Source organism: Propithecus coquereli, unplaced genomic scaffold (assembly GCF_000956105.1).
Source record: "Propithecus coquereli isolate 6110/MARCELLA unplaced genomic scaffold, Pcoq_1.0 Scaffold377, whole genome shotgun sequence".
In the NCBI taxonomy this organism is placed as follows: Eukaryota; Metazoa; Chordata; class Mammalia; order Primates; family Indriidae; genus Propithecus; species Propithecus coquereli.
In genome coordinates, this window is record NW_012149474.1 from 645,696 (window position 1) to 661,988 (window position 16,293).

The 16,293-nt window shown below is 60.9% G+C and overlaps 1 protein-coding gene across 1 annotated transcript in view; it reads right to left on the minus strand.

The window, feature by feature from the left end:
• Positions 1–6,780, minus strand: part of MUC2 (mucin 2, oligomeric mucus/gel-forming) — a 40,021-nt gene extending 33,241 nt beyond the window's left edge. The window contains exons 1-3 of the mRNA XM_012651932.1: positions 6,645–6,780; positions 6,056–6,253; positions 5,759–5,897 (exon numbers count right to left, since the gene is read on the minus strand). Of these exons, the coding sequence (XP_012507386.1) occupies positions 5,759–5,897; positions 6,056–6,253; positions 6,645–6,780 (473 nt within the window). The remainder of the gene's footprint in view (positions 1–5,758; positions 5,898–6,055; positions 6,254–6,644) is intronic.
• Between the last annotated feature and the right edge of the window lie 9,513 nt (positions 6,781–16,293).

Consider the following 16,293-nt stretch of genomic DNA (forward strand, 5'->3'; position numbering starts at 1 on the left):
GTGTGTGGATGGATGGATGGTCATTGGGTTGGTGGGTGAATGGGTGGATGGATGGACAGACAGATGGACAGATATACAGACAGGTGGATGGGCAAATGGATGAGTGAATGGTGGGATAGATGTATGGGTGGATGGAAAGGTAAGGGATGGATGGGTGAATGGAGGAGGAAATGAAAGCTCTCAGGGTCTGGGGGTGACCTTCTGTAGCAGGTCCACAGAGCTCCCACCTCACGAGAACTCACCATGTGCAGGTATGGGCCAAGTGCTCAACAGCCCCACCTCACTCTACCCCACCCCGCCCCCAACCTGGAAGGCAGGGCTCACTTTCCTCCATCCCAGAGATTGGCAGAGCGTGAAAGCCCAGCCAGAGAACGGCAGAGCCGCAGTGCGGTCCCAGGGCCCTCCCGGCCCCGAGCCTCTGCTGTCCCCCACTTCACAAAGGTGTGGCCACTCTTGGCAAGGGGGAGACTGTTGGTTTTTGGAGAGAACTCAATCACGAGTAACAGGAAGATTAGAGATTCCTGGGCATCGTGGCCCCAGGGGAGGAACCTCAGTGTCCCCGTCCTCCCTGCTGAGGTGCCCAAGTGCAGAACGCTTCACCTCCCCCCACGCCCTTCAGCGAATTCATCTCATGCCTTTGCGGTACGGGTGGATTGTTTCGTCACAGTCTGGGCATCCCTCAACCTCCTAAATAGTTTTTCATTTGCATATAAAGTTCTGTATGAAGTTCTCTGGGTTTCGATAAGTGTAGACTGTTGAGTACCCACCCTACAGTAGTGCACAGAATAGTCCCCCTAAAATACGCACCGTGCTTCACTAGTCACCTCTCCCCCCAAATCCCTGGTGACCACGGGTCCTTTTGTACCGTCGCTATAGTTTTGGCTCTAATGTATTTTTTGATTGTTTTTAAGTCTCTAAGAGCCAAACAATTCTAGACTATCATGCAGCCACTACTATTATGATTATGATGTTATTGCAACAAGGAAAACACTTACGATTTACTAGTCTGGAAAATGCATAGACACAGTGTTGTCGAAAAGCCCGATTTGAAATATTTTAAAACGGCTTTGCTGGGATGTGGCTGACGTGCGACGAACCACGCGTTTCAGTGTATGATTCAGTCCGTGTTGATAAACACACACCCTCGAAACCATCGCCACAATCAGGACGGGGTGTGATCCACGCCCGACACCCACATGGGTCCCCGCACGTCCCTTTGGAACCTCCCCCTCCCGCCCGTCCCCACTCGAGAGGTGACCACAGGCCTCTTTTCTGTCGCTACGGCTTAGTGTGCATTTTCTAGGATTTTATATAAATTGGCCCACGCGGTACGTGCCATTTGGGGTGTTGTTTGGTTTCTCTCGCTCAGCGCAGCGATGCTCAGAGTCACGCACCAGCGGCTCACGCCTCGGTGTGTGTCGTAGGTGCTCACCGCTCACCCGCTAACGGACATCCAGGTTGTTTCCAGTTTGAGGCCGTTACGGAGGAAACTGCTGGGAGCGTGTGTGTACAAGTCTTTGCGTGGACATACGCTCTCCTTTCTCTCGGGCGAGCGTCGAGGAGCAGAGTGTCTAGATTGCGTGGCAGCTGCATGTTCCACTCTTTAAGGAACTGCTGAACCATTTTGCAAGGTGCCGAACCAATCGGCGGCGTTCCCGCCCGCAGTCTGCGACAGTCCCGGCCGTCCCGGAGCCTTGCTGACACTTGGTAGCGTCGGCCTTTTTAATATCATCCATTCCAACAAGTGTGGGGTGGTCTCTCACTGTGGTTTGAAATTGTATTTTTCTGATGACTAGTGATGTTAAGAATCTTTTTATGTGCTTATCTGCCACCGATATATCTTCTTTGGTGAAATGTCTAAAATCTTTTGCCCATGGTCCGTTGGATTATTTGAGCAGATTTTTTTATCGAGATCTAGAAGTTATTTACACGCTCCAGATCCCGGTCCTTCATCAGAGACGTCAGTGTTTCTCCCAGCCTGTGGGTCTTTTTAGTCTCTCAACAGTGTCTCTGCAAGAGAAGAAATTTTTTAGTTTCGACGAAGCCCAATTTATCAATCTCCTCTTTTACGGATCGTGCCTTTGGAGCTATAGGTAAGAACTCTTTGCCTAACCCAAGGTCACACAGATATTTTCTCCTACATTTTCTTTTAGAAGTTTTACCGTTTTCAGTATGTGACCCATTTTGAGCTAACTTTCATATGTGGTGTGAGGTATGGCAGGAAGTTTATTTCTTGCGTGTGGATGTCCAATTGCTCTGGCACCGTTTGCCGACAAGGCTGTCCCTGCCTCATAGCAATGCCTTCGCTCCCTTGTTGAAAACCCGAAGTTTATATGCCTGTGAGTTTATTTCTGGGCTCTGTATTCTGTTTCGTTGACCTACTCGTCTATCTTTATGCTATTAGAATACCACACAGTTCTAGTTACTGTAGCTTTATGACAATTCTTGGTATTAGCTTGTGTTATCTGTGAATAAAGACAGTTTCTCTCTTTCCTTTCTGATCTATATTTTTTAAATTTATTTTTATTCCTGATCGCAATGGCTACGATTTCCAGCTCAACGCTGATTAGAAGTGGTGAGAGCAGATATCCTGGTCTGGTTCCTGATTTCGGGGGAAATATTCAGTCTTTAGGTATGATGTCATCCGTAGGCTTTTCCTAAATGCCTTTGTCCTGAGGAGGAAGTGCTCTTCTATTTTTAGTTTGCTGAGAGTTTTTGTCAGGAATGGATATTGGATTTTGTTAAGTGCTTTCCCTGCATTTATCGAGATGATCACATGGTTTGTGTTCTCTCATCTGTTAAAACGGTGAGTTACGCGGATTTGCAATGTTAAGACAGCCCTGGATTCCTGGATAAACCCCATTCGGTCACAATTTTAATACATTGGTGGATTCAATTTACCAAAATTTTGTTTAGAATTTTTGTATCCGTGTTCGTAAGGGATGTTGGCCCACAGTTTTCTTTTCTTGTCTGTCTGTGCGTGGTTTGGGCATTAAGGGAATACTGGCCTCCAAGCAAGGGTTCAAAGTCTTCCTTCCTTTTTAAATCTTTGGAAGAGTTTGTGTAGAATTGGCATCGTTGCTCCCGTAAGTCTCTGGTAGAATCCCCTAGGGAGGCCACCTGGGCCTGGAGTTTCCTTTGTGGGAAGGTTTGGTTTGGTTTGGTTTTAATTATAACTCAATTCCTTTAATATAGAGGGCTGTCCAAGTTATTTCTTCTTGAGTGAGTTTTGGTAAGTTATACCTCCAAGGTGTTTGTCCATTTCAGTTAAGTTGCTAAATTAATGGGCAGAAAGTTGTTCATAATATTCCCTATGATCCTCCTAACATCTGCGGAATCCGCAGTGAGGCCTCCGCTCTTGTTCCTGTACCGGTGATTTCTCTTTCCCATCAGTCTGGCGAGGGGCTGATCCGTTGTACTAATCTTCTCCAAGAACCAGCGTTTGGTCTCATTAATTTTTCACTAGTGTTTTGTTCTGTCAGTTTATCAATGATTTTCTTTTCTCCGCTTTCTTTGGGTTTAATTTGCTATTCTTTTCCTTTCCTAATTTCTTAAGGCAAACAGAAGATCATTGATTCGAGACTTCTCTTCTTTTCTAACATAGGAGTTTAGTGCTGCAGGTTTTCCCTAAATACGTTAGCAGCATCCCACAGACGGTGAACCGCTCCTCCCCGCGGTCCGACCTCCTCACCACGCTCCTCTCCACGCGCTTTGGCCTCTGCCCCTCGGACTGAACTTGGGAGTCCACGCTGCAGCCACACTGTCCCGTCGGGACGGGAAACCACACCAGCGTTTCAACAGAGGGGAGTGGATACAGCGACTGGCTTCGCGGGTGCCGGAGGTGGGACGAGAAAAGCGGGCACCGAGACTCCAACGCTGTGGGCAGCAGTAAGTAGCTTCTGGCCCCAGGGCCGGGGCACGGGAAGGGGTTGGGCTACCAGGACCCAGGAGCGGAGAGAAGGGAGAGGCTCCTGAGGCGGTTTGGGGGCCAGAAGACACAGGGCTGGGGTAGGAAAGGAGCTGGCAGAGGAAGGGGAATCTCTTCTCCTCACCTCCCAGCAGTGCCTTCCAGGAAGCCACCAGCCAGGAAGTCTGGAAATATAGTTTGCAAAGTTCCAGCCACATGTATCAGTCAGCAATTGCTGCATAACAAAGCACCCCGAAATCAAGCAGCTTAAAATAATGAACATTAGATAAAGATGTGTGTGCATGCGTGTGTGTGCATGGGTTAGTACACGCACACGTGTTGTCCTCTGAGCAGGCCTAGCAGCAATGATGCCCCAGTAGTAGTAACCACACCTAATGCCCAGATCTTGGTTTCTAAATACCATTCTCCAATAAAAGGAACTAGAACTTACAGAAGTGGCTGAGTTTCTGGGAAAGGAAATTACAAGATAAACCTGGAGAATTCCGTGGTGCCATAAAACGGGGAAGTACTCGGAAGGCATGGAGCCATGTCCAAAGGACACAGGAGCTCCCAATGGCCAAAGCTGGAACAATTTGAGCGACAAAATAAATACAGATAATAATGGATTACAGCCCAAAGAATAAAACAAATATTTATGAATCCATAGTGATATAAATGATTGCATAAATAAATACTCATTTTTATGGAAGAATTCCAATTAATGTGAGAGCAATGAGGGAAACAGAAGCACCACCGTGGGAAGGTCACGGCACAGTTGCTATGGGCGGTGTCTACTGACAGATCCTGACTCAGCGGCTGCACCTGGAAGAGAAACGAGTTATTTGCACAAGATCAAAGCATCTTCCCCACAATAGTGATGAGCTGCAAAGTGGCAAATAGTAACTTTGCAGGTGAACCCTGAGCCCAGTGATCAAGGCTGACGTCCCCGGCAACGGGACGCAGCGAGGTCGCACACCCTCCGAGAAGATCCACTAGGAGGGTGGGGCCTCCGGGCTATTCCTGCCAAAATGCGTAACCCCAGTTTCAAGCAAGGAGGGGCAGATGAAGGGGGGTTACCGCTTGGCCGCCAGGTCTCAGCCCCAGGGGACCCTGAATCTGGGAGCCACGCCCAGGGTCGCCCCAAGAGGATGGGGCCACGGGCCTGCTTGTCCACGGACTCCCAGCCCTCCGCCAAGGGTGGCCCGGGGACAGGAAACCGCCAGCACTCCCGCTGCTGCCTGCGGCCTGAGCAGGCTCCCAGGCCGAGAGGAAGGGGTCTGGGCAGAGGTGCAGGCCCTGGCAGGGCTGGGAGGGCCGTGGGCAAACTGTCTTCTGTGGCCACGGGTGGCTCAGAGCAGGATGGAGTGGCTGGCTCTCGGGGCCACGGCCCAGCTCTGCACTTGTCAGGGCGACGGTGACCCAGTCCAGCGTGCTCGAAGATGGTGGCCGCCGCAGTCTAACTGTGTGCACAAAACGGAAGCACTCGTGGAACAAGCTGAGTTCCCACTGCGGCCACCAGCCCTGAGATGGTATTTACGTGTCTCTCTCCTACCAGCCTCCGAGACGCCCCACCTGGATCAGCACCACGTGTCTTGTCGTGGACGGCCCAGACCTCCATCGTAAGAGACCCTCGCCCTCTGCAAATGCCCTTGTAATCGACCCCCGAACACCCACAAACGCCCCACAAATGCCCCGCAAACGCCCCCACGAACGCCCCCGCGAACACCCCGCAAACACCCGGCAAACGCCCCTGGACTGTTGTCCTGTGAGTTGACCGAGATCCAATCCAGACATGCCCCGTCCACGTCCTGGGCAGGGACGTCGATCCCGCCAGGTCACCGAGTCTGTTACCCTGAGCCTTTTTCCGTCTGCTGGTCCAGCGACAGAGCAGATCGCGATGACCAGGGGGAGCCCAGCTCCCGGGGGAGGAGCACGGCCGTGTCCTGGAGAAAGCATTCCCAGGCGCAGCAGGCCACCGAGCCCACGTTGCCTGAAGCGGGGGCACTGGAAACGCAAGTTCCCACACGCGGCACGTGCCGCCTGTCCTTTCCTCACGGGGGCCTCAGCGGCCCTGGCCCGTGACACCCCAAATGTCTCACAACACCCCCGAATCAATGTGGACTTGATCTCCCACATTTTGGCACAAACGTCCTCCCGAGATGACCGGTGGCACGAGGTCGGCGGCGCAGTGCGCCAGCCTGGCGCTCTGTAGGACGTGCCCGTCATCGAGGCCCCTCTGGGCCACTGTGACCGTGAATCCCTGGCCCCGGCCGCAAGCGCGGGTCACTGCCCTTCCCTGTGGACGCACGCGGCTTTCGATCCTGTTTTCTGCGGGATTTGAAGACACTGTGGACAGATTAAGAGCCACGTAACGAACCAGGGACCGCGACCGTCAGTTCTGACTGTGAGACTCTGCCCAGGCAGAGCTGCCGCATCCGGTCCCGCTCGGCCCCGGTTCCGATGGCTCACCGCGCCCACTGCCTGTCACCTGTCCAGCTGCTCCAGGGCCACTCCAGCAAACTGACTGGGGACATGGGGACGACCGCCCTTTATCCTCGGCCATCCTGGGGGCCGCAATGGCCTGTGGTCGCAGGCCGGGTGGAGAAGGGCAGTGCCAGGCGCTTCCTCTGCAGCGGATCTCTCTGCGGGCAGGAAACCAGAGTGAGGGCTCCGTCCCGCCCACGCCGCCATCCCACCGCGCACCGCACAGGCCCCGCAGGTGGAAAACTGCGCTCACGCCCGTGCGCGCCGCTCCGGCAGAGGCCGAGGCGATGGCTCGGCCCCTGGCAAACCCGGTCAGTCTCCTGCACCCTGCGCACGGTGACTCTGACAAAGCCGGTCACGGCACTGCTGCTGTGGAACCGCAGGGTCATCCGCATGTGAGCTCGGAGGGGTGACCCACGAATGTCCCCCCCAAGAGCACCTGCCCTCAGCTGCCGCCCTGATGCCGCGGGCGAGGCCTCCCCCACCGCTGGCTACGCCGCCTGCCGTCGTCACCCGCGCCCCTCGGTGTCCTCCTGCCTCAGCCCTGGTGTGGCCGTGCGCACTGTGTCCTCGGCCTCTGCGTCCACACGGGCAGCCGACGTCTCATCCAGCCCAGGTCTGTCTCCAGAGCAGCCCCAGCCCCCACCCAGCGCTGGGCTCCCCTCTGACCCCCCGGCGTGGCTGGGGCGCACCCGACCAGACTCGTCCTCCTCCTGCTGGGACTCCGGGTCCAACGTCAGTCCATCCTCAAGCCCTTAGGACAGAGACTTCCTGCACTCCCTCTGCCTCTCACACATCCTGTCCATTGGCAAGTCTTGTCACCACCACCCCGGCCTGGTGCAGAGCAGCTCATGGAGAACACTAGAATGAAAGGGGGGGGAGAGGGAGGGAGAGAGGGAGGGAGGGGGAGAAGGGAGGGGAGAGAGGGGGAGAGAGGGAAAGGGAGGGGGAGGGAGGGAGGGGGAGAACACATGCCTGCCTTTATGTGCCATGGGAGTTTAATGGTGGCCCTTCAAAAACATCTACCTGGAACCCGAGGCTGTCACCCTATTTAGGAAAAGGGTCTTTGCAGATGTCATTACGTAAGGGGTCTCCAGATGAGATCGTCTTTGTTCCTGCCACAGCCAGCGAGGCTGCTGCCGGCGTCAGCCGTCGCGGACAATCCTGCCCAGGCCAGGCCAGGACCCCAGTGGTCAGCAGCAGGGCTGGGGACCCCCGGCCCCTGACAGGGGACGGGACAGAGCTTCCTTGATGCCTGTGGGCTGCTCATGCTCAGAGAAGTTAAGTACTATTGAACGAAAGACTCGGGTCACAGAATTGTTCCCAAGAATGCTCGGGACGATGCCAGCAGCCAGAACTGGATGAGAGGTGGCGTCAAAGGGAAGGGAGTGTTTTTCCCACCTTCCAGTTCTGTTTTCCCCTTTCTTTCCTTTCTTTCTTTCTTTCTTTCCTTTCCTTCTTCCCTTCCTTCCAGCCAGATTCCCACTCTGTCACTGGGCTGGAGTACAGAGGCGTCGTCACAGCTCACTGCAGCCTCGAACTCCTGAGCTCAAGCGATCCTCCCGCCTCGGCCTCCCAAGTGCTGGGGTCAGGCGTGGCCGCCGCGCCCAGCCGTGTTGTCCAATTCCTGTCACAAGCACCTACACCTTTCCACGAAGACAATGGTCCTGGGCACCTCCCAGCTGCTGGCTTGTGAGTCAAAGGCTCCCCACGTCACCACGGTGTCACTCACGAAGTAAAGACGGAAAGGACCAGGCTGGCTCCGGGTCACCCGGAGGCCATAAATTCCTGCTCCCCACACCAGGCACCACTAATGACATCAAACGGCACAAGGAAGGAAGAGAGTCATAAAGAGGGCAAGTGCCCGCGTGTGGAGTCCCAAGCACTGACCACATCCGGTGCCAGCCCCGCTGGGGTGGGGTCTTCAGCTCCGGGGTCCTGGGGGCCTCAGACTCCGGCTGAGACCATAGCCGGACGGGAGCGTGGGACGGGGCCACTCGCCACGGCAGGTCTCCAGGCCACACTCCCACCTCGGCTCAGGGACCTGGGACAGGTGGGCGCCCTGGGCCCTGAGGGGGGCTCGGGCGGGTTCTGGGTGCCCTTCCAGGGACAGAAGAGCTCCGACGACCCAGGTCCCTCGGCAGCCCCTCAGGGCAGGCAGAGCTCGGACCCCTTGGCCTCTGACCTGCCAGGAGCCAGGGGATGCCGCTCCCAGAGGAAGATGAGGGTGACGGTGAGGCCCAGAGGCCCGGGGTGCGGTGTCGGAGGGGCCGCAAACGGTGACCACCTGCAAACCCACCTCAGGCTCAGGGGCCTGCAGGCTCAGCCCAGGGGGGCTCCCACGGATGGACCCCAACCCAGAAGGCCATGGTGTCACGGCCACCAGACTGTCCACCTCCAAGCACAAAGTCAGACGCAGGGGGTGTGAAAGGGGAGCCCTGTGCACTGCAGGTGGGACGGGACGGTCGGTGGGGCAACCCCTGGGGAAACAGTGGCGCTTCCTCAAAACCTACCCATAGCGTGAATGTGTGTCCCCAAAGACTCAGCCACAGTGATGGACAGATCACGTGTACACCCACGTCCAGGCAGCGCTGCTCCCGGCAGCCCAAAGGCGCAGAGGCCCCAACGTCAGGGACGCACGATGGATAAACAAAATGTCCGTCCACGCGGCGCAACATCACTCGGCCTTCAAAAGGAAGGAGCCTCTGACACAGGCTGCAACAAGGAGGGACCGCGGGGACACGGGAGGACGCAGCAGGATCCCACGCTCAGGTGAGCACCAGGGGCCGGGAGGGGACGGGGACTCAGCGTGGAACGGGACGAGCCTCAGTCTGGAAGACGAGGTGGTTCCGGGGCTGGGGCTGCACACGCCGCACGCACCGCCAATGGGCTGGACGCCGCCGAGCTCCGGAAAACGGGGAAGAGGGTGCATTTCGTTACGTGTATCTTATCACAATAAAATTTGCAGGAATCTGTAGAAAAGTCATTTTAAATAACAAAATAAACAGAGGCCAGGGCACCCACCCCCAGCTGGGACCGGAGGCGGCTCTGTGGGGGGCTCTGCGTGGCCAGCACCTTGCATGGGGGACCTCCCTGCGCCCACGTCGCCCCCGCAGAGGTGTCGGGGATCCGGGCACACACGTCCCGGCTGGCAGGAGGGGCAGCCCCAGGGCCACCGGCAGGGACATCGGTGGCTCTCAGGAGGCTCCGCGAAGACCCTCCACATCCCGGAGCCCGGGGGCCCCGAGGGCTGCGTCTCCTGCGGGATCTGCCCCCACTCGCCGCATCAACACTAAGACGGATTCTTAAAATGTGTCATTTCATTTAACATGACGACAGCAGACCCCTGACATATTGCCATGAATTACACTTTTATAAAAAATAACTGCAGTTTCCAAAGCCCAAAACTCAGATGTGCAGCTGGCAGAGGGAGGGGCGCTTCCGCGGCCTCGCTGGATCGTGCTGGACTCTGGACGGCGCTTTGGCCCCGGGGTGACGTCGTGACGTCTGCGCCGGTCACTGGGCGACGCCGCGTCGAAGGGGTCGCAGCTGCCCCCGAGCGGGGCGCATCCCAGCCGTGGGGAGCACACGCAGCCCCTGACGCGGCTCAGCAGGAAGGTCGTCGGGTCGGGAAGCTGCCTGGCGACCGTGGCGGCTCCCCTGGCCTTCCCTTGAGAGCGCGGGTTTATCACGGCAACGAAGGCCAGCACGAGCTTTCACCTCATTCATCCTGGAAAAAACTTCTGCCGAGTAGCGTAGTGGGGTCTGAACACCCACCTGACGTGGCGAGACGCTCATTCGAGCGCCATGGCGACAGCGGCCACGCAGCCCGGCTGGAGCGGGGCTCAGGGCTCCTCCCGCGACGTCAGCGGGAGCGTGCGGGGCCGCCGGGCGCTCACACTCAGGCCCGAGGTGAGGTTGCGGGAAGCTGGTGAGGCCCACTGATCCCCGCGGGACGTCGCGGGTGACCCGGGCCCTCCTCTCCCTGTGAGTGTTCGAGGCGGAAGGAGAGGGAGGGCCCAGCGGGCCCCGCGGGACCCCAGCGCACGGGGGCAGCGCGGACAGCAAGTCGCTTCTCCGTCTTGTTATGAAAATGCTTTAGCCGGGCGCGGCGGCTCACGCCTGTGATCCCAGCACTCTGGGAGGCCGAGGCGGGAGGATCGGTTGAGGCCAGGAGTTCCTCACCAGCCTGGGCAACAGAGAAAACCCTGCCTCAAAATTTAAAAAGAAGAAGAGAAGAAAATGGCTTAGCGCTCACAGCCTCGCCGGTCAGAGCCTCAGGAACCCCAGGGACCCACAGTCCACGCCAGGGAGCCGGGACGACGCACCGGGACAGCCACTAGCACCCCAGGGGAGCATCTGTGCCCGGTGGGCGCCTCGCCCAGCTGCAGCCAGGCCTGGGCCCAGCCCCGCGCGGAGCTGCAGTCACCAGAGACGGCCACCCCGCCCTGCCTGGCCATCCCAGGACGAGGCCGGGCCGAGGGAGAGCCTTGCGGGAGATGAGCCGCCCAGAGCCTGGTCCCAGCTCAGGTCTGGCTGTTGGGCAAGACGCTTCCCTATACCCTGCCTTTTCCGGGCCTCAGTTTCCCGGCCTGGTCACTGGCGGCCCCTCCAGGCTTGCGCCCAACTGCTGGGTGGGGGCGGGAGGGGAGTGGGCGGGCCGTGCCACCAGCTCCTTCAAGGAACAAACAAAGGTGCCAGTTGCTGGGAAGGGCCGACAGCTGGGGGCCAGGGTGGGCGGGTCGGCTGTCCACACCGCAGCCTCACCCCGCCCGGCTTTATGGCCAGGTCCTGTTGCGGGCGCAGGTCCAGCGCCACCACCCTTCCTCCTGCGGGCATCTTCCCGGAACTGGCGAGGCAGCGGGGACCCCGGGCCCCGGGAGCAAGGAGCCTGCTGGGAGTGGCATTTGCTCTCGTTTCACAGGGACGAGGACACGGTGTAGCTCAGGGCAGCGCCGCGGAGGGTGGAGGAGCGTGAAGTCCCCCCGCCCCGGCGTGGCCGCCCCGGAGTCCAGGGCTGCGTGGCCACCCTCGGGCCCAGGGCGGATGTGCCTGCGGAAGACGGACGTGGCCGGGGGCTGGGACCCGGCGCCTGCGTGTCTGTCCCTCGGGTCCTGGGGGTGCGGCGCAAACGGAGCCCACCCTCCCAAGGGTGCACTGGCGCCAGGGGAGCGGCAGGAGGGCGTGGGGTCGGGGGGCTGTGTCTGGGGGAGGCTAGCGAGAGGCCAGGGCTCAGCGCCTAGGGCTTGGGGTCGAGGGCTGGGTCCGAGGGTCGAGCGGGGTCTGGGCGGGAACTGGGGCAGGGGCAGGCGGGGGCGAGGCCAGCACTGCGTCTGTGCACGCGAGGGCACCGCGCCGGCCATCACACGGGACAAGACACAGCAGCCGGGAGCCGGCACAGCCTGGCACCTGCGCCTGCTCGCCTGCCCACAGGGCCCTGGCCAGCTGGGAGGGCTCTGCCAGTTGCCTCCCACCCCTGAGTGGGCGCAGTCACAGTCCCCGGACCCCGCCCCGGCCAGCCATGACAGGTGATCGCTGCCTCCAGGCGGGCCCGGCTTCCCCAGAGGGACCAGCCGCCCTCACACCCAGCGGCACAGGCCCAGGCAGCCTCCCCTGGCTCTGCCCCCGGTGGGGCCTGGTGCGCAGAGGTGGAGAGGGCCGCTGGGCTGCCCCTACCCTGCCCACCCCTCCGCCAGGTAAGGTGTCCTGGGAAGTCACATCCCCCAGGCCAGCTCTCAGCTGCGGGAGGGGCGCAGGGTCCTGCGGCCGCCGCAGCAGGCTCCAGGGCGGGGGCTCCGAGGAGCTGGGGGGGCTGCACGGAGGAAGAGGTGGGAAGGGGAGGAGCCGGCAGGGTCCCCGGGGCGGGTGTGTGCTCCTGGGGTCTGGGACCACAGGTCCCCCTGGCCCTTCACAGCCGGCCCAGCATTTGCTCTGCGTGCGGCTGGCGCTCAGGGAAGCTCGCCACCGCTGATCCCACCGCACGTCGCTGGGGTCTCGGCCCCGGCCTGCGCCCCCGGGCCTGCAGCCACAGGCGGGTCCAGCTGCCAGGGAGGAGGGCAGGCCCGCCCCCAGCGGCGAGGGGGTCTGCCAGGGAGGTGCCAGTTTCTAGGGATGTCACCCGGGCTTGCCCGGTGCAGGCACAGGGAGGGGGCAGCCAAGACGCCGGGCGAGGTCAGCTCCACCATGCACATGCCCTCGCGGCCGTGGGGTCTGCGCCTGCCGGGAGGGGCCCTGCTGGCCTCGCCCCTGGGCCCGCCCACCCCGGTCTCCCAAGGAGGGGGCACGGGGTGTCTGGCCTGAGGGACATTGTGGGGAGGGGACCCTCCATGGAGCCCCAGGGTCACAGGAAGCTGTCGGGGGCCCCACCCACCAGCACTGGACCTGCAACCTTGTGGCCCGGGAGCCACCCAGGGCTGGGGGTGGGGCCGACCTGCAGGAGCCGCACCGCCCCCCGGACACCCCCAGACTCACCTGGGCAGTGGATAAACATGCGGAGTCCCAGGCCCGGGGCCCTGAATGGGGGGCCTGGGACCCACACATCTGGCTGGGACCCCGGCCTCGCTGCGCAGGAATCCGGACGTCTGTGCTGGGGCTGCGCAGGGGCAGGCGGCAGCCCCACATGCTCCTCTCATGGGGGCCACAGGGGGTCAGCTGGTGCAGGGCCTGTGGGCACAGCGGCGTGGACAGGACTCCGCAGCCATGGCCGGGTCTGGGGTGGGGACAAGACCCAGGGGAGGCCCGAGGGAGCAGCCAGACGTGGGCTGCGACAGAGCTGGGGGGACATGTAGTGCGGGACCCCCAGGGGTGGGGGCTCCCAGCGTCCCGGCCAGGCCCGGCGGCCCTCGGGGGGAGCCAGGCGCAGCTGCTGGAGGCACCGTGGTCTGGGGTCCAGGGCGCTGCCTCTTCTCAAAGCAGCAGGGCGGGGCGGGGGGAGGGGAACCGGCACAGCCACTGGAGCTTGAGGACTCAGGTCAGCCTGCCGAGCGCCCCTGCCTGGCGTCCTTGAGACCCTCCAGCCCAGAGGTCCCAGGGGTCCGTCCTGTCCAGGTCCCACGAGGCGGACAGGGAGCTAGGCGCTTGGGCGCCAGCCTGGAGCCCCGTTTCTCCTCACCTCTGCCCAGCCCGGTTTCCCTGCAGGCAGCCGGGGGCTTCTCTAGCCAGGACACTGGGGACCTGGCCCCACCCTGCCCCTGGGCACATGGAAGCTCCCAGGCCAGGCCCCGGGCCAGTGTGACCCCATGGAAGGTTCCAGAAGGGGTGACACCTGAGATGCCAAGGCCAGCCAGCAGGTGGCACCTGGCACCCACTCTGTCCCAGGGGCGGGCTGGGCGAGGGCGAGTGCTTGGGGCGTGTGCCGGTGCGTTGGCGGGTGTCGGCTGGAGGAAGCCGGCCGGTGGGCTCTGGCTCCATCAATGGGATGTTCGGGAACAGGCAGAACCAGTGTCGGACGACGGAAAGCTGAGCGGCGGTGCTGGCGCGGGTGCGCAGGGTGCCCGGACTCACGGAGCTGCACACGTGCGATCTGCAGCGTGCGCACGTGACGCCTCGATAACGGAGCGTGTGCAGCAGGGCGCCGCCCACGTGGGAGCCGCGTGGGAGCCAAGCCATAGGCGTCGGTGGCAGGAGCGTGGGTGGCTGTCCGCGTGACACTGGCCACTCTGAGCCCCTGCGTGGAGACGGGCGCGGCCCCCCAGCCCTGGGCCCTCCTTTCACGGCCCCCGCCCCACCCCCATCTGCCCTCGACACCCGGAACCACGGCGGTCAGACGACGTCCCTGTTACTGACCATGCGTGTCTTTCCGCAGCCCAGGCCCACGGTGGACGCCGTCGTGGGCACTGGGACACTGGGGTCCGCATCTGGGGCCAAGGGCACTGCTTCCTCCACTTTCTCCCCGCAGGACCTCGGGCAGGTCACTCCCACCCCTGTGCCTCAGTTTCCTCCTCTGCATGGTGACAGTAGCCACAGAGAAACCCCAGTAACTCCGCATGGCGGCAGGAAGCTCCGGCCACCCTCATGCACACTGGGGCCCTTTGGCTCCAAGGATGGCTCTGGGGCAGGGGCTCGGTCCCCAGCTGTGAGCTCACCTTGGCTCTGTCACCGCCCAGACCCTCCTGGCCTGACCCACCTGTGACCGCCCGGGTAGCCTCTCCGCCTGCTGCCCCCAAGATCTGCCCTGGGAGGCCACAAAAAGGCAGGTGGCCCATGGCCTCCTTCTCCTGAGGCCCTGAGGAGGGTCAGGTCTCTGATGCCCTTCCTCGGCCAGGCCACCTGGGTCCCTCAGGCCAAGAGGACAGTGGAGAGGCCACACCGATGGTGGCCCTGGGACAGGGACATGAGCACCAGGCTCGTGAATCACCATCCACAGCTCTGGGGGGCAGCGGTGGGGCCCTGCCCATCCCCCCTCACAGCCCTGCCCATCCCCACACGTGGCCTTGCAGGCCCCCAATGTGTGGAAGTTGCTTCTCACTGTGCAAGGAAAGCCTGAGCTGTCCCATGTCCCTGCAAAAGGGGTCCTTGCTGGGGAGCTGGTTGCTGCAGCCACAGTGGTGACTGCCCGGGAGGTTCCAGGCCACACAAAGCCAGAGTCCCCGAGCTGGGGCATCCAGCTGTGGCCGCATGTGCAGGCTTTGAGGAAGCCATGTGGCTTTTACGCCAGCAGATCAAAACACTGGCCACGCAGAAGAGTCCACAGAAACTTTCAAGGGGCCGCTGGTGCCACGGTGGACGGGCGCTCCTGGCCCTGGCCCCTGCGGTGTCTGGCACAGCCAGCCCGGACACGCACAGGGCCAGCGCCTGGGCATGGCAGCAAGTGTGCCCCTATTCCAAAACGACTGGCATCACGGGGAAATGTGGACACGGCCACACGCAGAGAGAAGCCGTGTGGGTGTGCAGGCAGAGTCGCCGTGACGGGTTTGCGAGCCCAGGAGCGGCCAAGATTCTCCGGAAGCTGGAGGGAGGCCCGGGATAGACCCCATCACAGCCTCGGGAGAAACCGCCTGCCGGGCCCGACCCCAGACTTCCAGGCCGGTGAGAGAATCCGTCTCTGTTGCCGAAGCCACCCAGTCCGTGGCGCGCAGTTCCGGCAGCCGGGGAAGGTGGTTCGGAGCCGTGGCAACGCCGCCCGGCGACTCGGCATGGGAACCGGCCAGGTGGAGGCTGACGGCACCCGGGGTGCAGGCCGGGGGCTCAGTGGGGAGCGTTTATCTTCTTGCTACTCTTCTGCACTTTTCCACATTTCATTTAGTGACTAGGTACCACTTTGTAATTTTTAAAAATTCATCAGGATTCTGTCTCATCAAGAACTTCCATTTTCAGCAAAGGGAGTAGCGGAGGCCGGATTTAGCGACTGAAAGATGAGGCAGAGGATGAGCGATAAAAGCCGTCGCGATGCTAGATGTCAGGCCACAGAAATGACGAGCAGGTCCCCGGGAGGCGTGGCTCGGTCCACTGGGGCTGCCGTAGCAAATGCCACACACTGGGCAGCTCATAAACAACAGAAATCTGTTTCTCGCGGTTCTGAGGCGGGAAGCCCAAGACCAAGGCGCCAGCAGACTTGGTGTCTGGTGAGGACCCGCTTCCTGGTGCACAGACGGCACCTTCTCTCCGGGTCCTCACATGGCGGACGGGGCCAGGGGGCTCTCTGGGCACTAATCCCATTCAGGAGGGCTCCAGGCCATGACCTAATCACCTCCCAAAGCCCCACCTCCTAAGACCACCACGCCGGGGGCAGCATTTCAACATAAGCATTCGGCGACACAGACACTCAGTCCGTAGGAAGCACGTGACAGGAGCCCTGCGGGTGTCCAGGTCTCCACCTCAAACAGTTTCCAGAACACAGTGTCAACAAGGGGAGCCCAGGAGGAGGTCGGCTGAGGGTCCAGGGAGGCCGGGGTAGCTGGCAC